This window comes from Hemicordylus capensis, chromosome 1 (assembly GCF_027244095.1).
Source record: "Hemicordylus capensis ecotype Gifberg chromosome 1, rHemCap1.1.pri, whole genome shotgun sequence".
In the NCBI taxonomy this organism is placed as follows: Eukaryota; Metazoa; Chordata; class Lepidosauria; order Squamata; family Cordylidae; genus Hemicordylus; species Hemicordylus capensis.
Genome location: NC_069657.1, coordinates 392124391 through 392151765, shown reverse-complemented (window position 1 = coordinate 392151765; position 27375 = coordinate 392124391). Strand labels below are relative to the sequence as shown.

The 27375-nt window shown below is 45.9% G+C and overlaps 1 protein-coding gene across 2 annotated transcripts in view; it reads right to left on the bottom strand.

The window, feature by feature from the left end:
- The window catches only part of FEZ2 (fasciculation and elongation protein zeta 2), a 73372-nt gene extending 46373 nt beyond the window's left edge, over positions 1-26999 (bottom strand). For both annotated transcript variants that reach the window (XM_053303083.1, XM_053303093.1), the window contains exons 1-5: positions 26572-26999; positions 23432-23540; positions 22757-22873; positions 18672-18816; positions 9463-9731 (exon numbers count right to left, since the gene is read on the bottom strand). In XM_053303083.1, coding sequence (XP_053159058.1) covers positions 9463-9731; positions 18672-18816; positions 22757-22873; positions 23432-23540; positions 26572-26849 — 918 coding nt within the window. In that variant the 5' untranslated portion in view covers positions 26850-26999. The remainder of the gene's footprint in view (positions 1-9462; positions 9732-18671; positions 18817-22756; positions 22874-23431; positions 23541-26571) is intronic.
- Between the last annotated feature and the right edge of the window lie 376 nt (positions 27000-27375).

Genomic DNA, 27375 nt, shown 5'->3' with positions numbered 1-27375 from the left:
CACAATCTTTTTTTTCTTTTTCTTTTTTTATAGTACTGCCTAGGAAGAACCTGCCATGAATCTGCATGAAGAAATGCATCTTACTGGAAGCTGTGGAAGGTTCTCTCTGATATCTTGCATCAGGGAAGTTTGTTTCTTTTATTTATTTATGCATAAATAAATGCATGCCTTGCTCTTCTTTCAGTGGCCAGAGCAGTGTAAATGGCTATGTTTATCCTCACAACTCAAGTTCATAACAGCAAGTTCTCTCTGGTTCCAGAAAGCCCTCCAGCATCTAGAAACTTCACTTTGTCTGCTTTCTGTTTTTAGATGATGCACTTGCATGTTGCAGCAGACACCCATCTTGGAAGAGGAATCCCTTCTCTCTCACACATGTGGGAATGCCTCTTCTAATATAAGTAATAGCAATCTGAAGCATTTAAATTACTTATACTCAAAATAGTTTTTATAAGTGTATTGCCTAATTGGGAGGTGGCATCTTTTTTGACAAGCAAAGTATTCTGACAGACTGTTCAAAACAATTTTATATGACTGGATGTTGCAACTCTAGTGTCTACTGATATAAATGCATTACAATTACTTCCTTAAATCTGTCCAACAAATTTGATGCCTATAATGATACCATTCAATATAGAATTATAGAATTCAATATAGATCCAGCAAACCCTGCTGGATCAGTCAACGCCTATCTAGTCCAGTATCTTGTTTGACACAGTGGTCCACCAAATGCCTCTGGGAAGCCCACAGGCAAGAGCTGAGGGCATGTCCTCTCTCCTACTGTTACTCCCCTGCAACTGGTATTTAGAAACATCTCGCCTCTGAGGCTGGAGGTGGCCTATAGCCCTCAAACTAGTAGCTGCTAATAGACCTGTCCTCCATGAATTTCTCTAAACTCATCTTAAAGCCATCCAGGCTGTTGGCTGCCACCAAATCTTGTGGCAGAGAATTCCATAGGTTGATTATGCACTGTGTGGGGAAAAAATACTTCCTTTTGTTGGTTCTAAATTTCTTGTCAATCAGTTTCATGGGATGACCTCTGGTTCTAGTGTTACCATGCATGGTTTTATAAATGTCTATCATGTCTCCACTCTATTATCTTTTTTCTAAACTAAAAAGCCCCAGGTGTTGTAGCCTTGCCTTGTAAGGAAGGTGCTCTAGGCCCCTGATCATCTTAGTTGCCCTCTTCTGCACCTTTTCCAGTTCTACAATGTCCTTCTGGAGACATGCTGACCAGAACTGTGCACAGTACCCCAATTGTGGCTGCACTGTAGTTTTGTATAATGGCATTATAATATTAGCAATGAGCTGTCCACCATGACCACAAGATCCATCTCCTGGTCAGTCACTGACAGGTCAGACCCCATCAGCATATATGTGAAATTGAGGGTTTTTTGCCTCCATATGCATCACTTATGCAACCTCTGCTAACTTGGCGAAGAGGCACCTTTTAATGTGGCGATTCTCTTTATTTAGGAGGGGGAGAGTAACACTGGGTACTCTGTTGAGGAGAGGGTGAGGGACTGTGGGCATGGAGGTGGAGTGGTTGTAGTCTATAAGAACAACCTTTCCCGTATCAGGATCCCTGTTAAAGTGTCAGACATTATCGAATGTGTGTACTTAAGTTTGGGGACCAGGGATAGACTGGGACTTCTGTTGGTGTACCGATCGCTCTGCTGCTCAACAGAGTCCCTAACTGAGCTGACAGACTTGGTGTTGGAGTCCCCCAGGCTTGTGGTGCTGGGAGACTTCTCGGGACCAATTTGTCCGGAGCATCTCAGGAGTTCATCGCGGCCACGATCAGAGTGGTGTTCCATGGGTGGGGAATCCTGTGATTTTCCCATTGTAATTGACAGACTACCATCTGGTTAAGGTTGGACTCTCAATCACTTCCCACCTTCACAGGGGCGAAGGACCTATTAGGATGGTCTGCCTGAGAAGGTTATTGGATCCAATAGGATCTCAAGAAGCCTTGGAGGGATTTAGTGTTGGCTCTGATGGTGATCCTGTGGATGCCCTGGTGGAGAATTGGAACAGCAAACTCACCAGGGCACTCGACATGATTGTTCCTCTTGCGTCCTCTCCAACCCGCTTCAAAATTGGCCCATTGGTATACGGAAGAACTACAGGGGCTGAAGTGGCAAGGTAGACAACTGGAGTGCAAGTGGAGAAAGACTTGACTTGAGTCCGACAGATTGCAACATAGAGCTCATTTGAAGATCTATGCTCAGGCAATACATGCAGCAAAGAAGCGATTCTTTTATGCCCGTAATGCATCCGCAAGTTCACGTCCAGCAGAGTTGTTCAGGGTTGTGAGAGGGCTAGTATGTGCCCCTCCTCCCTTGAATCAGAATTTGGAACCACCGATTACCCACTGTGATGTGTTTAATGAATTCTTTGTGGAAAAAATCTCTCGTATTCAGGCCAACTTAGACTCCATCTCCACAACTACTTCAGTGTCTGACGTGGAGGTGTCCAGCGACTCCTCTTGTGTGGTTGGGTTGGATCAGTTCCAGTTTGTGACTCCTGAGGATGTGAACAAGCTGATTGGAACAGTGCGGCCTACCACCTGTTCTCTTGACCCTTGCCCGACATGGCTTATACTATCTGGCATGGGGTTTGTTCTAGAAGGCCTGAGAGAGATTATAAATGTGTCTCTGAGGAAAAGTAGGATGCCTCCTTGTCTTAAGGAGGCAATTATTAGACTGCTTCTGAAGAAGCCTACCTTGGATCCCTCAGAGTTGAGCAACTACAGGCCTGTCTCCAATCTTCCATGGCTGGGCAAGGTAATTGAGAGGGTGGTGGCCTCCCAGCTCCAGTCTTGGAGGAAACTGATTATCTTGACCCATTTCAAATTGGCTTTCGGTCTTTCTATGGGGTGGAGACTGCCTTGGTTGGCCTGATGGATGATCTCCAATTGGGAATTGACAGAGGATGTGTGACTCTGTTGGTCCTTTTGGACCTCTCGGCAGTTTTCGATACTATCGACCATAGTATCCTTCTGGAGCGTCTGAGGGGAGTGGGAGGCGCTGCTTTGCAGTGGTTCCGCTCCTACCTCTTGGGCAGATTCCAGATGGTGTCCCTTGGAAATTGCGCTTCTTCAAAATCTAAACTTTTGTATGGTGTGCTCCATATTGTATCAGATGTTGTTTAACATCTACATGAAACTGCTGGGAGAGATCATCAGGAGATTTGGTGCAGGGTGCTATCAGTACGCTGCTGACACCCAAATCTATTTCTCCATGTCAGCATCATCAGGAGAGGGCATAACCTCCCTTAATGCCTGTCTGGAGTCGGTGATGGGCTAGATGTGGGATAACAAACTGAGACTGAATCCAGATAAGATGGAGGTACTCATTGTGCGGGGTCGAAACTCGAGAGACAATTTTGACCTGCCTGTTGTGGATGGGGTCACACTTCCCCAGAAGGAACAGGTATACAGTCTGGGTGTGCTTCTGGATCCAAGCCTTTCCCTGGTGTCCCAGGTTGAGGCAATGGCCAGAAGTGCCTTCCAGCAGCTTCGGCTGATATGCCAGCTGCGTCCGTTTCTTGAGATGAACGACCTCAAAACAGTGGTACATCTGCTGGTAACCTCCAGAATGGATTACTACAATGCGCTCTATGTGGGGCTGCCCTTGTATGTAGTCCAGAAACTACAGTTGGTCCAGAATGCGGCAGCCAGGTTGGTCTCTGGGTCATCTCAGAGAGACCATATTACTCCCATACTGAAGGAACAACACTGGCTGCTGATATGTTTCCGGGCTAAATACAAGGTGTTGGTTATAACCTATAAGGCCCTAAACAGCTTGGGCCCTGGGTATTTAAGAGAACGTCTACTTCGTCATGATCCCCACTGCCCATTGAGATAATCAGGAGAGGTCTATCTGCAGTTGCCACCGGCTCATCTGGCAGCTACACAGGGACGGGCCTTCTCTGCTGCTGCCCCAAGACTTTGGAATGCTCTCCCTAGTAAAATAAGAGCCTCTCCATTTCTGACAGCTTTTTAAAAGTCTTTAAAGATGCATCTGTTCACCCAGGCTTTTAATTAATATTGTTATAATGGTTTTCATGCCATTTTAAAATACTGTTTTAAACGTTCTAAATTGTTGTAATGTTTTAAACATTTTGTTTTAGTTTTAACTAATGTTTTACTTTTTCTGTTTTTATTTTGTTGTATACCACTCAGAGATGTAAGTTTTGGGTGGTATAAAAATACGTTAAATAATTTTTTTAAAGAACATATCCACCCACAGCACTTTACCTCCAGTGACAGTTGCTGGTGTCTGTCATGCTTATTTTAGATTGTGAGCCCTTTGGGGACAGGGATCCATCTTATCTATTTATTATTTTTCTGTGTAAACTGCCTTGAGCCATTTTTGGAAGGGCGGTATAGAAATTGAATAAATAATAATAATAATCACTTTACACTTGCTAATATTGAACAGCATTTGCCATTGTTGAACTCCTCACAATCTGTTTTGAATTTCACTACCATAAATAGTTTGGTGTCATGGCCACCTCGCTGCTTACCCTAACTTCTATACCATTTATTAAAGAGCACAAGTCCCAGCACAGATCCCTGGGTGACCCCACTTCTTAATTCCCTCCATTTAGAACATTATCCATTGATTTCTATCCTTGGTTTCCTGTACTTCAACCAGTTACCAACACACACATGAACCTGTCCCCTTATCCCACTTCTCAAGAGTCTTTGATGAGGAACGTTGTTGAAAGCTTTTTGAAAGTCCAGATATACTATGTCAACTGTATCACCTTTATGCATACACCTTCTGACATTCTTAAAGAACTCCAAAAGGTTGAAGTTTGTTAGTCCTCTTTTTATTGGGTTGTGCCAGGCCTTTTGTTGTAATTTTTTTTGTTTTCTCAGGTAGGGTGATGCAGGGAGTATACCCAGCAGCTCTGGGGCAGCTATTACTGTTGTGGTTGGGAATAGAAGAACTGGTGTTAGCAGAGCAACTGGCCATTACAGGGGAAGGGCAACCAGTAATTTAGTAACTGTTTCCACTTCTGGCTGCCCTGTCAGCTCTCTGGCCTCGGGGAGCAGTTCCAACTACCCACAGGGCATTGCCTTGCTCCTCTGCAATGCCAGATCAGATTAGAAAAAGACCAAAATCATCCATAACTTGATCATGGATGAGGGCGCCAACCTGGCTTGTATAACCGAAACCTGGATGGAGGAGGTTAGTGGCCCAGTTTGGGCCCAACTTCTCCTACCAGGCTACTCTGTTGTGGAGCAGATTAGGGGAAGTGGGCATGTGTATGTATGTGTGTAGTGGCTGTGGTCAATAAGAATACAATTTCCCTTACCACGGCCCTTGTGCGACAGTTGGCTTATATGGAGTGTGCATTTTTGAGGCTGGAAACTAGGGATAGAATTGGGATTCTGTTGGTATACTGTCCACCCCACTGCCCAACTAACTCCCTGACTGAGCTGATAGAGCTGGTGTTGGAGTCACCCAGACTCTTAGTGCTGGGAGACTTCAATATCCATTGCGAGACTGACTTTTCTGGTGAGGCTCAGGAGTTCATAGTGGCCATGGGAACTATGCGCCTATCCTAACTAGTTTCAGGACCAACTCATGTCGCCAGCCACACACTCAATTTGGTCTTTTGTTTGGATCAGGAGGATGTTTCGTGGGAGGGGGATTCTGTGGTTTCCCCATTGTCATGGACGGACCACTACCTGGTAAAGGTTGGTTTCACAGCCACAACCCAGCCCTGCAGGGGAAGAGGACCTATTAAGATGGTCTACCCGAGATGGCTGCTGGACCCAGTAGGATTCCAAAAGGCCTTGGAAGGTTTCAATGTTGATGCTACTGATGCTCTGGTGGGAATCTGGAATAGGGAATTCACCAGGGCAGTAGACATGATCGCTCCTAAGCATCCCTTCCAACCTGCTTTAAAAGTCGCCCCTTGGTATACAGAGGAGTAGAGTGCAAGTAGAGGAGAACTCGGCTCGAAATTGACAGGACATAGCATAGAGCCCATTTGAAGGTTTATTCGGAGGCGGTGTATGCGACAAACATACAATTCTGGTATGCATGCATTGCTTCTGTAGGTTCACATTCACCAGAGCTGTCCTGGGTTGTGAGGAGTATGATTCAGGCTCCTTCCAGTTCAAAACAGTCCCCAGAGACTTTGTTCGTCTGTGATGCTTTTAATGGGTTCTTTGCGGACAAAATCTCTTCTATTCGGGCAATTTGGACTCTCCTGTTTTTGCAGAGTCCATTAAGGTAGTGTCCAGCAATCCCTGTTGCACTATTAGATTGGATCAGTTTCAATCTGTGATGCTTGAGGATGTGGACAAGTTGCTTGTGGCAGTGAGGCCTACCACTTGTTCTCTGGATCGTTGCCCGACTTGGCTGCTTCTATCTAGCAGGGAAATTGTTGGAGATTGCCTAGTTAATATCATTAACTCATCACTGAGGGAGGGTAGGATGCCTCCTTGTTTGAAGAAGACAATGATTAGACTACTTCTTAAGAAGCCTTCCCTAGTGATGGATAGTTATAGGCTGGTCTCCAATCTCCCATGGTTGGGTAAAGTGATTGAGAGAGTGGTGGCTAACCAGCTCCAGGCAGTTTGGGAGGAAACCGATTATCTAGACCAATTTCAACCTGGCTTTAGAGCAGGCTATGGGATTGAGACAGCCTTGGTAGGCCTGATGGATGACCTTTACCGGAGAACTGACAGAGGGAGTGTAACTCTGCTGGTTCTTTTGGATCTCTCAGTGCAGAGGTCCATCTCCATTTACCACCGGTACGTCTGGTGGAGACTTGGAACCAGGCCTTCTTTTGTAGCTGCTCCTGGTGTATGGAATGCACTCCCAGCAGATATCCGCAGTTTAGGTTTGCTGTTGGCCTTTAAGAGAGCCCTAAAAACTTACTTGTTTGGTCTGGCCTTCCAAAGTTTTTAAATTGTTTTTAAGTATTTTAATTGGTTTTAAATGGGTTTGAATTGTTTTAAAATTGTTTTTATATTGTTTTAAGCAATGTGTTTTAAATGGTGTTTTAAACTTGTGCACCACCCAGAGTCTTTTGATGGGGCCATCTATAAATGTAATAAATAGTAAATAAATAAATAGGTTAGTGAGGCACAATTTTCCTTTGCAGAAGCCATGCTGGTTCTCCTTCAGCAGGGCCTGCTCTTCTATATGCTTAACAATTTTATCCTTGAGAATGCTTTCCATCAATTTGCCTGGAACAGATGTTAAGCTAACTGGCCTGTAATGTCCCGGATCCCCCCTGGATCCCTTTTTGAACACTGGTGTTATATTGGCTACTTTCCAGTCCTCTGGCACAGAGCCCAATTCTAGGGATAAGTTATATATTTTTGCAAGGAGATCAGAAATTTCACATTCGAGTTCTTTAAGGACTTGAATGGATGCCATCCAGCCCTGATTTTTTTTTTTTTTCTAGACAGTTTATAATGTCATCTCTCACCACGTCTATCTGACTCAGTTCATTAGCCTCTATCCCTGTGAAGCTTGGTTCGAGCACTCAGTATTCTCTGCCGTGAAGACAGGTGTAAAGAACTTGTTTAACTTCTCTGCAGTCTCCATATCTTCTTTAATAATCCCTCACACCATCATTTAACAGTCCAACCTCTTCCCTGGCAGGTTTTCTGCTTCCAATATATTTAAGTAGGTTTTTGTTATTCCACTTGATGCTTTTAGCTAATTAATAGAGATGTGCACGGTCCGGACCAGTCCGGACCGGCACCAAAGGGGGGCCCTTTCTTTTAGGGCGGGAGGGCTTTCTTACCCCTCCCGCCTCTTCACGCCCTCCAGCGCCCGTATTTAACTGAATAACGGGGCGCTGGAAACCAGCCGCCCCCCCCCAGCAGATTTACATTCAAAGGTACCCATACCCCTGCCGCCACCGCCGCCCGCCCGCCAGCCCTCCCTCCCAGCTGCCCACCCGCCCGAGTCCTTACCCAATGGTTCAGGAGAAAACGAGAGGAGCTACCGAACAGAGCTCCTCTCGTTAGGAAGGCCTCCAGCAGACTGAAGGCGCTTTGCGCGCGCGCGCATGCGCACGCCGCAAAGGACACCGATCGCCGGAGGCCCAGTCTACCCGCTGGGAAAAGGCCGGGTAGACCGGGCCTCTGGCGATCGGAGGCCCGGTCTACCCGGCCTTTTCCCAGCGGGTAGACCGGGCCTCCAGCGATTGGGGTCCTTTGCGGCGCGCGCATGTGCGCGCGCGCAAAGCACCTTCAGTCTGCTGGAGGCCTTCCTAACGAGAGGAGCTCTGTTCGGTAGCTCCTCTCGTTTTCTCCTAAACCATTGGGTAAGGACTCGGGTGGGTGGGCAGCTGGGAGGGAGGGCTGGCTGGCTGGCTGGCAGGCGGGCAGGCGGCGGCAGCAGGGGTATGGGTACCTTTGAATGTAAATCTGCTGGGGGGGGGGGGCGGCTGGTTTCCAGCGCCCCATTATTCAGTTAAATACAGGCGCTGGAGGGGGCGAAGAGGCGGGAGGGGTAAGAAAGCCCTCCCGCCCTTAAAGTTATACCCCCCACCCGGACCCGGACCAGCAAGGGCCGAACCAGTCCGGCAGTTCGGCCATTCCTTAGAATGGCCGCCGGACCGGTTCGGACTCACCCCTACTAATTAACTTCTGAATTTCCACAGCTGTGCCACTGTACTTTATTTCTCAACAGTTGCCTGTATAAGTAAAATATGAATGGGCCAAGTAGAACAAAGTAGGTGAGGTTATCAGCAAGGTTCAATTCTCTGCTACAACAGTGGATAACAGATAATGAGGCATCGAGACTTGGAGGTGGGGGTAGGGGGGTAGGTTCCTGGAGGCTCAAAATATGGCAGAAAATGGTGGAAAACAGTCCTAAATATGGGGGAAAGTGCCCTACCATGCTCCGTGGGTCTTCAGCAGTCCAGCCCTCAGAAGTGCCAACTGTACCATTCTCCCATGAAAAATCATGGAATTTATTTTTTTTTAACACACGCGCCACAAAATGGCTCTTTTCCTCAAAATGGTCACTGGAAGTGACCTTGGAGGTTATTTTCAGCCACCCTAAAACTGCATATACACGGAAATTAACTCCCTGCCACCCAGTGTACACTGAGGTCAGGTGTCAATTGTCTGACCACAGATAAGTGGAACTGGGACTGCGTATAGCAAGGTCCATCTGTAGATATCATATCTGCTTCAAAATCTTTTGATGTTTAACAGACAGCCACAGCAGATCAGAAAAGAGGCACCAGTACAACAGCACTATTCAGAGAAACAGGACATAGTATAAATATAAATCTGGAAATATGGAGAATCTAAGAAATTACTAACAAAACTGACACCTTGGGTGAATTATATTTAATGTTATTTAGGATTATTAAAACTACCTTGTGGGTAAGAAAAACAGAGCAAGACATCATCTAGAGTTAAGGTTCTAAAAGGCACTTCTACACAGACAGAAGCAAAGATAAGGGTCTTACTGTTCCTGGCATTTGGCCTCTTTCTTGCTTGCCATTCTGAGGACTGCCATTTTTCAGCTTCTTTTTTTTCTTTGCCATTTCCTTTTGTTCCCGTTGCTTGTTTTGTACTTCAATAAGGACAGAAATGAAACTGTTCTTCACTTCTTTCTCAAATTCTAGCTCATCTCGTAATGCCAACTGCTGTACAAGTTCTTCAGAATAGTCCTTGATGGCTGTTTCAATCTCTTCTAACAGATCATTTAATTCAGTCACAGACAGTTTTTTCACTCCTGTTTTCAAAAATGGAAGAAATGACTTTATGTAAAATAATGCATATCAGAACAGTCTGATCAGAATAGCAATGTTGGAATTACTAACAAATACATTCCAAATACATCTGAGCACCAGATGCTACTCTAGGTACTTATGGTACAAACTCCTCTGTTACATACCTAATGTTGGAGGTACAGCTCCAGGAGCATCGATTCTTTGCACCTCCTATCTTATTGACCACTAGGAGCATTAGGAACAGAGATGGTCTTCCTTTTTGTTTCCCCCGCTCTTGTTGACTCTCTCTGCTCTGGCTTCTGATTGGTAGATTGATACTTTCAGGTCTCCCCCTCCTCTTCCTACCTGCTTGTCACTGTTCCCTTTAACAGGGATTCCCAGATATTGTTCACTACAACTCCCAGCATCCCCTGCTGCAGTGGCCTTTGGCTGGTGATTCTGAGAGTTGTAGTCAACAACATCTGGGAATCCCTGTTAGAGAGAACACTGCTGCTTGTTGTATTTTACCTTCCTCCTTCCTTGTTTTGCTCCTGCACTATGAAGACATAGAGCTCAGAGACACAGGCTTTTCTATCCAAGTATGTAATTTCCTTAATAAATCTTTACAAATATTCACACCTTAGATGTCTGTCTCAAGATTCTCTTAATGGGCTTGGTTCTTGTCACATACTTGCTCTGTATAATTGGGATCACTGAAATCCCTTCCTTACATCAGGGTTATGGGCCCAGCATGCTGGGCCCGTAACTCTGTTGTAAATAAGTGATTGTAATAGGCCCAGCACCTAATACATGATAATGTATGTTGCTTGCTTCCCCAGGCTGACACTGGCCCAATTCAGACATAATACTAAATTATGCTTCAGTGCTATGAGAATGAATCACAGGCTTAAGCACTGACCTTCTGTCTCCTCTTCATGCGAGAGAACATTTGACTAAAACACCATTTCTCTTTTTGAGTGAAATCAGGATAGCATAATTTGTTTTAATGCTAGCTGGTTAACAATTAAAGAGATCAAACTACAATCTGAACTTGATTTGTTTTAACTAGAGGATAGATTATTGTCTGAACTGGCTCATTATCTGTATAGTTAAAAAAACAAGACCTTCTTATGAAGCAATCCTGAACTGCTTACATTTCCCCCCACAATTCTAAAGCTCAAGGCACTGAGTCTCTATGGGCTTTTAAATTATTTGTGACCACAGTGATGGGTGTTTAGTTAGCTCCATAAGGAGGAGGGAGCAGTAAAGTTATTGCAACACCCTTTTGAGGACACCTCTCCCAAAATTTGCCTCCGCAGCAGAGCGTAAGTCTATAGCGTAGTGCTTTACAAATGGTTGCTCAGAAGACCATGTTGCGGCCTTGCAGATGTCTTGAAAAGATATGCCAGACAGGTGAGCAGCTGAAGCACCATAAGCTCTCGTGGAATGTGCCTTGATGGTCTTTGCGGGTTGAACTTTCTGTAGAGAGTATACTAGACGGATGGCTTCGACAAGCCAGTGCCAAAGTCTTTGCCTAGACAATGCCTGTCCTTTGTTCGCTCCCTTATAGGTGATGAACAGTCTCTTTGACGATCTGAAAGGCTTAGTTCTGGAAAGGTAATAGAGAAGTGCTCTGCGTACATCCAGGGAATGCAGGGCCTTTTCTAACAGAATGGCCAGCAACTTAAAGAAGGTGGGTAGCACCACATCCTGACTGATGTGGAAGTCAGTCACAATTTTAGGTTAAAAGGTGATATCCGGCCGGAGGAGAACTTTATCCAGGTAGAAACGGGCATATGGGACATCCATTTGAAGGGCTTTAAGCTCACTCACCCTGCAAGCAGTGGTGATAGCCACAAAAAATAGCCACAAAAAATGCTGTTTTCAGGGATGCCAGCTTCACTATTGCAGAATGCATGGGTTCGAAGGGCGGTTCAGTTAGGGCAGAGAGGACCAGCGAGATGCTCCACTGTTCATGTGGTTTTCAGATGGGAGGATACAGATTAGTGAGGCCTTTCAGGAAGCTCTTGCATGAGGGATGGGAGAACACTGTTTTTCCATCCCACCCTGGGTGTCTAGATGACAGTGCAGCCAGGTGAACATTGACTGACACATTTGAAAGCTTTGCCAATTTTAGAGAGGTCAAATAAAGCAGGATCTCACAGACGGAGGCCTCCTTTGGGCGGAACACATGGCGAGGAGCATAGACAGCAAATCTCTTCCATTTGCTAGCATAGTTTCTTCTTGTAGATGGCTTACGCTGATTTAGCATGATTCGTTTCAGCAGTCAATCTTCCACGCTGTTAGTTGCAGGGTGAGCACTTCCGGATGCAGAAGGCACCCGTCTTCCTGAATCAGGAGGTCTAGACGGTTCGGAAGCCTCTGATGAGTGTTCGAAGCTCGTCTGAGTAAATGTGGAAACCATGCTTGGCGGGGCCACCAAGGCGTGATCAGGATGCACTTCACATGGCCTGCCAGTAGACGCGCCACAACTCTGCTCACAAGAGGCAAAGGGGGGAACACGTAATTCCACTGTTCTGACCAGTCCATCTGGAAAGCATCTCCCAAAGACAGGGGGTCGTGGCCTGCTCTTGAGCAGAACAGCCTTCATTTTGTTTTGTGCTGTAGCAAGTCAACCTCCGGGTGACCCCAGAGTAGGACTATCTTGTGCAGGTATGCGCCGTTCAGTTCCCACTCGTGTCGGGTTTCCATCGAGAATGAACGACTGAGGCCATCCGCCAGTATGTTGTCTGTGCCCTTGATGTGGATGGCTATTGGGATGATGTTGTTCTTGAGACACCAATGCCAGATCTGAATGCTCAGGGCACACAGCAACCTGGAGACCATTCCTCCCTGTCTGTTCAGGTAGGCGATGGCAGTAGTGTTGTCCAAGTGTAGTTGTACTACCCTCCCTCTTAGCATCGGGAGGAAGGCTTTCATTGCCTGGTAAACGACCAATAGTTCCAGGAAGTTTATGTGGAGCTGGCGTTGGGTGCGGGTCCAGAGGCCTTTTGCCACTGTGGCATTGCAATGACCACCCCAACCTTGGAGCGAAGCATCCGTCATGACCCACACTGACGGGGCCTGTGCCTGAAAAAGTATTCCTCTGAACAAGTTGAGCCGTCGTGTCCACCAAGAGAGGGATCGTAGGATTGGTTGAGGCAGACGTAATTGCTTTGTTGGGCTATCTCTGTTTAGGTAAAAAGAAGACAGGAACCACAGCTGAAACTTTCGCATTTTCAACCGGGTGTAGTGCACAGTTGACTTGCAGGAGGCCATCAGGCCCAGCAAACATTGTATTTGATGTGCTGTCTGTAAAAGATTGTGTTGAAACTCCTGAACCATTAGTGCTATGGTCTGGAAGCGTTCCTCTGGCAAAAACGCTCTCCCCGCATTGGTATCCAGTATTGTGCCAGTGTAAGATATAGTGGATACTGGAATCAGGTGAGACTTCTTCCAGTTGATTTGTATTCCTAGGTCCCGGAGAACATAAGAACAGCCCTGCCTGATCAGGCCCAAGGCCCATCTAGTCCAGCATCCTGTTTCGCACAGTGGCCCACCAGATGCCGCTGGAAGCCACAGACAGGAGTTGAGGGCGTGCCCTCTCTCCTGCCATTACTCCTCTGCAACTGGTTCTCAGAGGCATCCTGCCTTTGAGGCTGGAGGTGGCCCACAGTATGTGGTCCAGCATGTACTGAATCTGCAAAAGTAACTCTTTTTTTGTCTTTGGATGTCAGCAGCCAGTCGTCCACAAAGGGAAACAGTTTCAAGCCTTTTGTCCTTAAGTGAGCCACTACCACCGTCATGCACTTGGTAAATAACACACGGGGCAGTGCAGAGACCGAACAGGAGGACCTGATATTGATATCTCGACGTTCCTACCGTGAACTTCAGGTACTTTTGGTGGGATGGACAAATCCCTCTATGAAAGTAGGCATCCTTTAAGTCTAATGTCACAAGCCACCGCTCCCGATGTAGCAGCGGCTAGATGTCCTGTAACATCGTCATCCAATACCTTTTCACCCGAACAAACTTGTTGAGATGCTTGAGGTCCATGATCGGTCGCATCCCGCCATCTCTTTTCAGGATTTGGAAGTAACAGGAGTAAAACCTCTCCCATCGACCTGCCCATCGCACCGGGGCTATTGCTTTCTTGTGCAGGAGTTCCTTCACTTCTTGTAGTAAAGCAGGTGTTGCTCTCGTAAAGCAAAGGCCCCTGAATAGCAGGCATTTCTTGAACTCTATCGCATAGCCTGATGTGACAATCTTTAAGACCCACTGGTCTGATGTTATGTGGCGCCATGCTTGTGCATGACTTGCCAATCTGATGTTGTTGTTGGCTAGTAGAACTAACCGGTTGATGGTGAAGGCTGGGTGGTCGACCTCCTTGATGTTCTGGGAGGAAGAAGAAGGTTTATGGAGCAACAGAGATGGATGGTGAAATGGGCTGCTCAGTATCTCAGGTTCACTGTTTGTTGCCCTCTGCCTGTTTCCCACGTTGTGTAGGGGTATATCTACCCTTCTGTTGTCCAGGGCGTTTACTGAAAAGTTGGTAACTCTTACGGAGGTCCTGGCGTTCCTGTGGTCTGTAGGACGCACGGGGACGGTAGTAAGATCTTTGTTTATTAGGATACGAAGTTGATGCTGACGAAGAAGTGAATGTTTTGGCCATGAATTTTGATTTCATCATTTTTTCCATTGTTGAATCTGTCTCCTCTGAGAAAAGGCCCTTACCATTGAATGGTAAACCTTCTCTCTTATCTTACCTTTGCAGGGCTGCGGACCATAACCAAGCATGACGACGGAGGGTAATCGCAGTAGTGATAGATCTAGATTCTGACTCTAGTGTTTCGCAGTGTTCGATTGTTGACACGTGAGGTCCCCCGCTTTCTGTAACATTTTATGGAACCGAACTTTGAGCTCTTCAGGAGACAATGTATCAATGTCCTTTTCTAGATTTCCCCAAATGCAGTAGCTGTATTTAGCCATGCAGGCCGAGTAATTAGCCACTTTGACCGAGAGACAAAGGTGGAGTATAATTTACTCCCCATAACGTCTGATTTTCTGCTCTCTTTGTCTACCGAGGTGGTGTGTCATCGGCCTGACCTGGATATGGTTGCACAGTCAATAACCAACGAGTTTGGGACAGGGTGTTTGAATAAGTAGGTATTATCCTGTTCTTGTACCCTGTAAAGACCCTCTAACCTTTTGGACGTTGGTGTGGATGTGTGTGGAACCTGCCAAGTGCACTGAGCTGCATTTGAGATGATGGGCAGCAGAGGTAGAGCCACTGGTTGTGCTGACTAGGACTGGGCCATGAAATTGTAGGCTGGGTCATCAATGGTCTTGACTTGTGATGACAAATCTAATCCCAAGTTGGTAGCCATCTGTTTTACGAGAGTGGTATACCTTTAATTCTTCCGTCGGTGAGACGTGGGCAGGTGTAGCCACATCGGGTGAGGGGTCAGCTTCCACAGTTTCCATATCAGACTCAAAATCAGAAGAGCGATGGTGGCTGTCATCTGACGCAATCTCAGAGGGAGAGTGGTGTGAAAGACCACCGCCTGGTGATTCTATACGCGGGGTGTAGGCAAAGGTGGGTCCTCTGTTTGGATCGCTACTGCAGCGACCTGCTGTATGGTTTGTGTCGATCTTGTAGACGTAGGTAGTAAAGTCTGCGTGTAAGTGTTGGAAAGCACCGGTTTTGACGTAAGGGGGGCTCTCCCCCCCGAAAGTGGACAAAGTGGCAGAGCCGTGGTAGCTCTAGGAACAGCAGCCGAAGACGTGGCTTGTTGCCAAACTTGGTCCTCATCGTAGTCATAGGCCATTCCTGGCGAAGACGTGCCCGGTAATGCAGTCTCATTAGATGGGGATACTTTGTGACTGAACCTGCATGTGTGCCATGGCACTGTGGTGGACAGTTGTGCAGTGGTCAGTAATTGTGGGCTGGAATGCGGAGCGTCTTCCTCCAAACGCAGAAAGTCTTGGAATGTAGACAGAGTGTTAGCTGCAGAGTCCAACATTGTAAGAAGAGACTGTGTTGTCCCCAGATCCAAAGCTGTCTCATCCGTATCTGAAAGGTCGGCCTCTTCCACTGTAAACGTCAGGGGAGCTCGGAATTGAGGTGTAACAGCAGTAATATTTGTTGGTGTGTTCAACGTCGAAGGCTGTGCTCCGTTCCCTGATGTCAAAGGGGACCATATTGGGGTCGATGCTGGCTGTAAATCCCGCAGACTCGGTATCGGTAGTGTTGGTATCGGAGTAGAAGGCACTCCTTCAACTGTCGATGTCAGGACCGAAGAAGCATGTGGAGGTTGAGTCGATGTCGGTGCCTTCACTGACGTTGAGATCGATGTCGACGCGACGTTGGAACCACTTGATTTTGAGGTCTCTCTTGGTGTCGAGCTCGGCTTCGGTGTTGATAGCGCAGCTTGTTGAGCTGCCGTCGATGCTGACGAGGTGGTCGATGTTGAGGGTCCAGTTTGCTGAGCTGCTGTCGATGCTGACGGCTTTGATATTGTCACAAAGACCACCTCCTGAGCGGACTTCAGCAACAGAGTTGAGCTAGATGTCAACAGCTTCCGTGTTTTTGCGACGGGTTCAGTAGCCACAGCCATTTTTTTACTCGATCTCTTCGATGATTTGGGGGCTTTTGAGGGCAACGGGGTTTTAGACTGGGCGGAAGCCAGGACGCCCGAGCCATGCTCCTGAAGACTTTTTTGTTGCAGAAGAAGGCACCGTCAGAACATCATTGTAGATCGCAGCCCTCAAATGAAGCTCTCTATTTCTCTGTGTTTGTTTAGAAAACGATTGGAAAATTTTACATGACGAGGTTACATGAGCTTCACCCAAACAGAGCAAACATAAATTATGCGCATACTCTGAGGGCAATTTTGCCTTGCCTTTCTCACAGCGTTTGAAAGTCTTTTTTCCCTTCGAGGTATCCATAACCAAAAGACAGTACTCACAAAAGACGTAATCGTTAGGCAATCCGAGATCAAAGGCAGGTATCAGTTCAATCAGTTCGTCAAAACAAACACTCTTTAGAATAGAGGATAAAACACTAAGCAGTCCAGGGTCTATAACCAGAAAAACAGTCCGATCAGGTGGCAAAACAGAATCGTAAAGCAAAGAAATCTTCCCGAAAGCCAATCCAAAGTCAGAAGCCAGAGAATACAAACAGAAATAGTAGAACTTTTACCAAAGATTAAGGAACCAGAGCGAAGGAGCTGCAGAAACTGAGTGAACCGATCTCCACAGCGGTCACAAAGAAACTGAGGTGCCTGCGCTTCCTCCCGCCTTAAATAGCCATGTGGTCACATGGGGCGGGGTGCAGGTGCCAAAAAGGAGCTGTAGAAGTCGTCATCGAGAGGCTTCCGCACAGGCGCAGAACTCATTCCAATGGATTCAACGGATCACAGCCCAGATCGTTTGGTAACAGAAAATAGCAAGAGGAAAAACCATGTTTCCATCCGTTTCAATACAACTAATTGCCAAAGTATCTTACATTATTTTCTTAACACAAACACTAATCATTATTGAAGAACACCTAGCTAATCATGAAGGGTTCTTCATTCGATATAGACATAATTCATTAGTATTTTATGACAGCCTTCTACTTTTCTTTCCAGTACAAAAGAGGCAAACTTCTACATGTCACAATACTGGTATTTGCTTTAAACAAACTCCTTATAAGATTTTATACCCAGTGAAAGGGCCAGATCCATACCTTAGCACATCCGGGGAGGATTCCCCTTTACAAGCAGAGGGGTGGGGGGATCCTTAAAAGGCTTCTAAAGAGCCTTACCTGTCCAGGGGCAGCTGTACCGCTGGTCCTAGAAGGCCCCCAGCACTCCTCTGTGCAGTGCAGCTCCAACATTGACTGGCCTCTGCACATACATGGAGGCCATTTGCATGGTCACACACTATGCAAATGGTCATGCTGCACAGGTGGACTGCTGAGTTTTTCAAAACATTTATTTATTTGACATATTTGTATATGGCCCACAACGTACATCTCTAGGTGGTTTACAATAAAATACAAATTACAACTAAATAAAAAGGTTAAAACATTACAATAATTTAAAATTTAAAACAATGTTAAAAACTATAAAAACCATATCAAATTAAAAGGCCTGGGTGAATAAATGTGTCTTGACTGCTTTTTAAAATGTTGTCCAAGATGGGGAGGGTTTTATTTCAGCAGGGAGTGCATTCCAAAACCTCGGAACAGCAATGGAGAAGGCCTATCCCTGAGTAGCCACCAGACAAGCTGTTGGCAACTGCAGATGAGCCTCACCTGATTATCTCAATGAGCGGTGTGGTTCATGGCAAAGAAGATGTTCTCTTAAATACCCAAGGCCTAAGCTGTTTAGGACTTTATAGGTTATAACCAGCACCTGGCTTTTTGCACAGAAACTTATTGGGAGTCAGTATAGCTCTTTCAATACTGGAGTAATATGGTCTCTTTGAGATAATCCAGAGTCCAAACTGGCTACCATATTCTGTACCAACTGCAGTTTCTAGACTACGTACAAAGGCAGCCCCACATAGTGTGCTGCAGTAGTCAAATCTGGAGATTACCAGCAGATGTAGCATGGTTCTTAGGTCGTTTATCTTGAGAAAGGGACACAGCTGGTCTATCAGCCGAAGCTGATAGAAAGCACCTCTGGCCACCACCTCAACCTGGGACACCAGGGAGAGGCTTGGATCCAGAAGCACACCCAGACTGTATACCTGTTCCTTCTGGGGAAGTGTGACCCCATCCAGAACAGGCAGGTCAAACCCATCTCCCAAGTTCCAACCATGCCATACATCGTACAAACATGCCATGTATCGTACAGTTCAGATTGATATATATTAATGAATGTCAAAATGATTATTTGTTAATGTTCATTACTGGAAACCCACTAAAAAAATTAAACTGCCACCCCTACCCCGCCAATTCAAAATGAGTCCCTTACTCTCTTCATAATTGTGGTTTGTACTAGTTCTCTTAAGCGTCTGAATTTCTTGGGACAGCAAGGACAAACGGTCTGCCTGGGTTGGTGTTTCATCATCATCTGGATCTGGAGATTCTTGCATCATTTCTTCTATTTCTTCAATCACCTTTTAAAATAAAGTCACACACACACAGAGTTATGAACGATGAAAGACAAACATCACATGGGCTGCTCTGCAAAATATAGAAATAACTTTCTATTTTCTGCTCTCAAATACAAAATATGTTGCAATAAAAACATACTCCTGGCATAGACAGGAAGCTTCTAATACCCACCGTTAGTAGTCTCATAGACATATTGCTGCAGTTGGCTCTACATGGAAGCTAACTTCACAAACTGCTGTAAATCTTCTCATCAGGATTTAACCATGGTTCCATATGTCTGAACTGGCATCCCTATGACATTATCTCCCACGATCTGTAAATTCCAGAGTTCCTTCGTTCCTGTTGGCATTTCCTCTGCATAGGCAAGAGGAAGCAACAGGGTGTGGCATCCAGTTGGAAGCAACCGCTACCATAATAACCAGGAACACTGACATCCCAGGAACAGTGGGAGTCAGTACTGATATGAGTAAGTGAAATACGTCCCTGGTCTCCAGCGTGTATACAAGAACTGACACTAGATCTCAGTAAAAGGGAGCAGTGTCTAAGCACCCTTTCTAATGTACATTTAATACACATACATGCCATGTCTAACTATATCCTCTTTATATCTTGAGATTCCTCTTCCAGCTGGGAACCAGGCTGCTAGATATCTAACTAATCTTCATTTTGCTAAATTTAGGTCAGCCTTTGCAGGGAGGGTAGCCTGGAAACAGTCACTCATACTCTTCTATACTGCTCCCTTTATCGTGATTCTAGGAGTGAATTACTGTATTCATTACTAGAGCAATTCCCTGGTAGGCATGATTCCTTCTATCTTAACTACTGCTTGGCTGATACTAACGATGAAGTCACCAAAGTCGTAGCCAAATCTATTTATGGGGCGATGAGACAGACATCCTGCCATGGTCTTTTATAGGTTTGATTTTATGGTAATTTTAGTTTTATCTATATATGTATCGTTATATTTATTCTATTTACTGTAATTCTGAATGGTTGTGTTATTGTCACTTTTGTTTCTGTTTGGCCTACGACTGCAATAAAAAACTAACATGTCTAACTATAAATACAAATCAGGCAGACAAAAATTTAACAGAAATTATGTTTGGGCATTGCAATCATGCATTTTCTAATTTGAGGCACTGATGTGCTGCACAGCGTTTAAGAATACTGATTTGGATTTGTTTAATATGTAGCTCATTGTTCTGTCCTCAAAAGAGACTCACATTTTTGAAGAGTTACAACAGTTTAAACACCACAATAATTTTGTGTACATGAAGTAGGTTTTTCATTAGTGTGTGTAAGAACATAAGAACAGCCCTGCTGGATCAGGCCCAAGGCCCATCTAGTCCAGCATCCTGTTTCGCACAGTGGCCCACCAGATGCTGCTGGAAGCCACCGGCAGGAGTTGAGGGCATGCCCTCTCCCCTGCAACTGGTACTCAGAGGCATCCTGCCTTTGAGGCTGGAGGTGGCCTTTAGCCCTCCAACTAGGAGCCAATGATAAGAACATAAGAGCCTACGCAGGGAACCCCCATTGGATTTGTAAAACCCCCACTAGAGCGGGGGTTAATAAAACTATGCATTTTAATTTATTGAATTTTTCTGTGTTTCCCAGTCCAGTTCCCTAATTATTTCAAAAGCCATCCTCACAGGTATTCACTATTAGATGTACATATGCATTCCACTGCTATTTCTTCTTAAACAAGCCCACTATTAGATCTATCTGTAGGAAGCTTCAATACAGTTTACAATCAACCATTTTACCATCTTAATTTAATCTTTTACCATGAACAGCAGTTTTCTAGTCTTGGGTTTTCCCCCGAATCAGAGTTTTCAGGCATATTAAGATAACCCATAATCACCCCAGAAGCATGTCCATACACCCTTGTAAGCATTTTTGTATAACATTCAGTTGAACAGAGTCTTTATCCCAATAGGTGCCCAAAACAGACACTAATATTTATGTTTGATATTATACTGCTATATTTAAGATTGTATGCTACCACAATATATATATTCTATTTTCCTAGATTGCATAACATTTGGTTTTTTTTAAGCCAGCTCTTCCTGTTGAGTAACTACAAAGTAACGTCTAACTGATATATTTGCTTATATACAACTCAATCTCCATTCATTCATGTATTAAAATATTTGTTTCTAACTAACAGATTGTGATATTTTCACTACTAACCTACCTTTTTCTCCAGGCTTTTGCCCTTTGATTTTTTTAAAAAAATATTGTTATTGTTCACTGCCTAGAGTCTGTGGGAGGATGCGGTATACAATAAAATTTCAAATAAATAAATAAGTAAATAGATAGATAGATTTTTGTCAAGTTCCATTAAACCTAATGAGTTTATCTGCATAAGGGATACTGGGTCTCCTAGAAGCGCAAGGAGCATTTTAGGTCTTGGTACTGTATAATTTTAATTAAGATGGGGCTTTCAGGCTGTGAGCCAAAGTCCATGAAGTGTATAGGACTCCTATGCTCAGCTATGGTGGATGGTAGGGATGTGCACGGAACCAGATCGAAAGGCGGCTGGTTCTGCCGGTTCGATGGTGCCGGGGGAGCTGCTTTAAGAGCAGAGGAGGGTGCACTTCCCTCCGCTCTTCCCCCTCCGGCACTCCTTTATTCTGAAGTTAATCAGGGTGGCACCCAACGTGTATGCGCATGTGCTGGCGCACGCTGGTGCATCAGATACTTTCGGTTGTATCTGGACAACAGGGCGGCAGGGTGGTACTCTGCCACCCTGATTAACTTCGGAATAAAGGAGTGCCAGTGGGGGAAGAGCAGAGGGAAGGGTAAGTGCACCCTCCCCCAGCATCCCTGGCGCCATCGAACCACCCCCGCCTGCTTCCGTGCACATCCCTAGTGGATGGATTGCTTTGAGTGCTAAGACACTTTTCTCTGCCATTGCTGAAACTGCAGCTTCAGTCTCTCAAACTGAATGGTCAGAGAAAAGCACAGCCCAAAACAGTTATATCACACATCAGCTCTGGATAACTTTCATTACATCCTATGTTCATGAAGACCCAGGTAACCCCATATGCAGTTTTGTCCACAGTTTTGTAATTCCCAACATCTAAAAAGAGGAAGAGGTAATCTTGCTTATTAGAGCAGCATGCAATTAACAGAAAGGACATTCTTATTTCATGAAAGGACTTTCTTATTTCAAGACACAATTCTTGATGATGACAAAAAACACTGAAACAATTAACAAGAATCCTAGAATTATATGGCTGTAAGAGATCTAAAACAGAAGCATGATCTTTCAAAGGTAGATATTCCAAAAAAATTAGCTGCTACCATCTCAGCCGAAGTACCAGACATTTGTGGTATCAGGGCTCCAGGTTGCCTCTGCTTGAGATTGTTACCAAGGAGAAACATTCACTCCTGCTAATCTGAAGTGCTAGGGGATGAGAAAAACCGCAATAGGGATGGATAAGGCAGCCTGGGCACTGGACACAAAGCAACCTGGATTCAGGTTACCTGCCACAATAAAGGCAATTATTTATGTAGAGGTTGGCAAAAAGGCCACAGTCATTTAATCTATAAAAATATTTTCAAGTCCCATTGATGAAACCAGATTCAGGACATCAAGTTATAGCTCCACAAAACAAAGACTGTCCTACTCTTCTATTGTCAAACCAAATTCCATCAACATTTACTGCCAAATTATCTCTTGCCATATTGATTTTATTTTAACATCAATCATCTTTTGACATTCTTATTCCAATTCCGGCAAAATCTGGAACATGTTATAAATCTTTTGATGCCTCAGTGCAATATCACAAATAAGATAAGAGGATTTGCTTTTCCATTTAAAATCTGTGTTGTAGCCCTCTGTTCCTATAATAGTTTGTTTCCAAGCTGCTAGAAAGGTGAAAGGCTTAATGCGAAGATGCAATTTAGGAACTGCAGCGTTTTCTTTCCTTACTGTACCTGTTCAGCTGTGAAGAGCGGTTCTTCATTGATGCAGGAAACTATGATAGAATGCATGTCCAGCTGCTCTCTCAACTCCTCATCATCTGATAAGTCAAGGTTCAAATTGTCATTGACCTGTAACAACCACATTGACAAAAAGGAAAAGAGAAAGTCGTTTTAAAGCAAACTACTGTTAAACGTGCAAGCAGGCACCTTAACAAATGTTCTTCATGGCACTGAGGAGCCAACGGACGCAATATAATTGAGTCTCGTGCTTATGGTCCACTGGAAAAATGTAGGATACAAATTTCATGGGATGACCCCTGGTTCTAGTGTTGTGTGAGAGAGAAATTTCTCTCTCTCTACTCCAGTGTTCCCTGTAAGAGGGAATCCCAGATGTTGTTGACTACAGCTCCCAGTATCCCTAGCTGCAGTAGGCTTTGGCTGAGGATGCTGGGAGTTGTAGTCAAAAACATCTGGGATTTTATGTCAGAGGGAACACTGCTCTACTCCATGCATAATTTTATACACCTGTATCATGTCTCCCCATAGTCGCTTCTTTTCCTAACTAAAAAGCCCCAGATACTGTAGAATCATTTCAACGACAAATGATGCAATATTCTGTTTCTTTGTGCCATAGGCCAAAGTAGTCAGGAGAAAGCTCTTCAGAAAGTTTTGCAAGCCAATACTTACTCCCTTTTCAGAAAGATTCAGCGTTGGCAAGTGTAGTGTTCTAGTATGGGAAGACTTCCAGTCAACTGGCATTACATTACCGTAATTATCAGTCAGAGCATTCCAAATCCTGAAGAACAAAAAGAAACGAAACAAAATGTCAGCCTTCAAACAAACAAACAAACAATAAGTACTGTTCAAGAAAGAGAGAAAGCCACCCACCACATACCCTTTTATTATGTTAGTTACAAGCATTTTTATGGTCAATTTAATACAGAAATATTTCTACTTCTACTTTGTAGTAAGTATCACCAAGAACAGTCAATTACTTTTCAAATGAAAGGTCATGAAATCTGACAATTATACTGAAGAACAATTGGTTTAAAAATGCCTTTACCAGGCAAATCCAAAGTGGTCCCCCAATTCAAACTTTTGAGTTACATCCATAAAGCATATGGTGAATCAATCTCTCTGGACCCCAATGCAGCTCTAAAATATAAAGTGTGCCACTGAGTCGGAGTCAGTCCAGGTGAAAAAAGAGCCTGTGGGGGTGGTTTTTTTGTATAATACAGGAGGAGTTTACCATTGCCATCTCCCGCGCAGTATGAGATGATGCCTTTCAGCATCTCCCTATATCATTGCTGCCTGATATAGGTATTTCCCATAGTCTGGGAAACATACAGGCCGGGATTCGAAACTGCAACCTCTGGCTTACTAATCCAATCATTTCCCCACTGTGCCATTAATACTAGTTACATGCAATAAGTAGTGGCCCAGATGGTAATACACATCTCCACTCACAACAAAAGATGCATCCAGCCAGTTCAATGGGGCCCAGATGAGTTCTGAGCTGGGCATCCACATCGACTATGTGTTCTCAGATATCATATTTACTAGCTGAACCCGCCTGTGGCATCCCCCCCAACTTGCTCTCTCTGTCTGTCTCCCCCCCACAACCCTCTCGCCCGCCCTCCGCCACCCACAACCCTCTCGCCCACGCGTGCTCCACCCCCCACAACCCTCTCGCCCGCGCTCCGCCCCCCACAACTCGTCCATCATCCTTGGCCCGCCAGCCGTGGCTCCCCTCAGCCCGCCGGCCGGCCTGGCAGCAGCCACTTCTCCTCGGGCTGCCGGCCGAGCTGGCAACAGCTGTCTCCTCAACCCGTGCCCTCTTCTTGGGTCACTGGCTGGCCCAGCAACAACCACCTCCTCAACCCAGGCCCGCCGCTGCCGCCTCCCTCCTGACACTGGTGGGGCTTTGCCCACCGGTCAGCTTCTCCTGAGGCCGGCGGGGCTTCTCACCCCCTCCCCACCAGGCCGCTTCTCTCCCCTCCCTGCCAGGCTGTTTCTCCCCCTGTCGCCACCGCGCCTCCTCGTAAGCCTGCTGGTGGCCTCCTCCGGGCGGCAGGGCTTTGCCTGCCACCCAGCTCCCTCCCTCCCTGCCAGCCAGCTCCGCCCCCACCTTTTCATTGGTCGTGGCTGCAGCGGGGCCGGGGCTTGCCAAACATCCCCACGATCCCCACGCAGTTCTCTCCTCCATCGGCCGTAAGAGAATTAAATATATAGATATTTATTTATTTAGTATATCTGTATACCTTTCAAACTCATGTCTCTAAGCAGTTTACAACAAACAGAAAACCAATTAAAACAGAATCAGAACATTAACATAGTTTAAAACCACAATTCTAGTTTAAAAGCTCGGGTGAATAAATTTGTCTTACTCTGCCCCAGCCCTTAGTCCTACACTGACGGCCCAGCACCAAAAGGTGTGCAAGATATGTGCTTGCTTCCAAGGGTGGATCTCCCTTGCTGGGTCAGATTAGCAATTTTTAAGATAATTTCAAATATACTTAAATAACCAGTTCTGCATCCATAAACTACATCCAATTACTACTCCTACTATTGCTTTTCTCTGTTGTCAGCCTTGTGAAGCTGCAGTCTGAGGGATGGGGTAGGAATCTTTGAAATCAATCAAACGGACCAGCATGCTTAAGGACTTAGAAACAGGGCACAGGACTTAGAAACACCAATAAAACTTAGCACTTCATCTTATGGAACATATCAAATTATACGGGATCAAAATAGAACTTCTAACCCCCTATAGGAAATAAAAACAGGCCACATTTTTCTATAGAGCCCAAGTGTAATGAACATTACTAGCAGACATCTGTAAAGGAATTCTGAGCATGCTTACTCAACTTCAATGGGATTTAGTGAAGGGGACTCTGTTTAAAAATTAAGATAAATGAAGTTCTGCTAACAGCTGGGTCATCTTCCACAAAAGCAGCAAGTCAGCACAGTAAAATAAACTGGGACCCAGTTCCAGTTACTACAGGAATCGAGTATGCATGTCTCAGTTGGTAGCCTGGCCTCAGAAGTGTAAAGTCCAAGTCGGAGAGGCAAATGATGTGAAAGACTTTGAAGCCTCAGCAGAAGGATGGGAAAAACTGTGCTTACTAAGGACATGGTGACCGTTTTTCCTGAGTGCTACTCAAGAAAAAGTATCCTGAGTGCTACTCAGGAAAAGGTATCACCGAGGGGCATGGCTAGGGCAGAGGGGGTCCGTGTTCTCCCCTCTCCCCAGGGCCCCTGGAGTGAGGAAGATAATGGAGAAAATAGGGAAGGGTGGAGCGGGGTGGGGGGCCCTCTGGAACTAGGAACCCAGGGGTTCTTTGAACCCATCCGCTCAATTATAGCTACACCCCCCCCCCCCGTATCACTCTTCTGGCACAGTGGGAAGTTTTCTCCAATGATTTTGGGGCTGTGTGGTTAGTATTGGCAGTGCAGGGGAATGCAAAGAGAAGTGAGGGGAGGGAGAGGGGGGAGGAGGAGGAAAAGAGGGAGCTCGTTTCTATATCGAGGCTGCAGTTCTGCCTTACACAAGTCTCACTCATTTTTAATAAGCTTTTAATAGTACTTTGACAAGGAAAAGAATGAGGGGGGGAAGGGGGGTTGGAAAAGCACCCGAATGCCCCCAAACGCCTCACGAGATCCAAGATTAGGTTTCCCCAGGGCCAGGCATCTCGTTACCCAGCAGTAAAGCCCATCGCAGAAACGCGGGGGGGGGGCGCCAAGAAGAAAGGGGGCCTGCTCAGCTCACCCCCCCCCCCCACAGGTCTCCCCTCGACCCTGCCCACCTCCCCGGCCGAAGCGGCACTCACTCGTCCTCGTGCAGCGCGCTCTGCTCGCTGAGGGGCAGCGGCGGGACACGGGCTTCGCCGTCCCCGCAATTTCGGGCAGGCTGAGGAGGCTGGAAGCAAAGCGGCAGCTTCGACCCCAGGTCTCCGCCTCCATCGTCCCAAGAAGACCCCTCCAAAGCCGGCGAAGGCGAGGACTCGGGGCAGCTGCTTTCCGCCGACGAAGGCTGGAAGCCCGAGAAGTCCTGCCAGTCTCCAGCAAGGTCCCGTTGCGAGGCCGAGGCCGCCGCCGCCGCCGCCATGGCCGACACCGATAGGCGACGCCGAGCGGGCCTGCGCGTGCTCGCCCGACCGCTTTCTCGCTCCCGCCCCAGCGCTTCGCAGCGCGCTCCCGGTTTGCCGGGGCAGAGGGTGGGGCGTCCAGTCCAGGAAAGGAAAGGAAGAGAAGAGGCGGTGGCGACCCAGAGCTGGGTCTTCTTTACTTTCTCTCCTAATCGGCAGTGAATGGAAACTGTCTCTTGACTCTTGTCCGGAAGTGGAGGAATTCTAGACTCTTCATTTATGCCTGAGAGATTTTAATCCTTCCCGTCTGGACGCTGGTTTAAAAGGTGGCTGCAGGCGGGGCTGTGCAACCTGCATCTCACCCTCATAATTTGCCGAGCACCCCACTGTCTGATATGAAATAGTGTCAATATATGAATTCACATTTGAAGTTAAAGGTATGATCCGTCTCCACCCCCTGGTTTTACTGCTTTTGTATATTTCCGCCATAGGAAATAATGGAGATTCAAGTCACCCTATCGTAACCCTAACATGGATCCCCAGCTT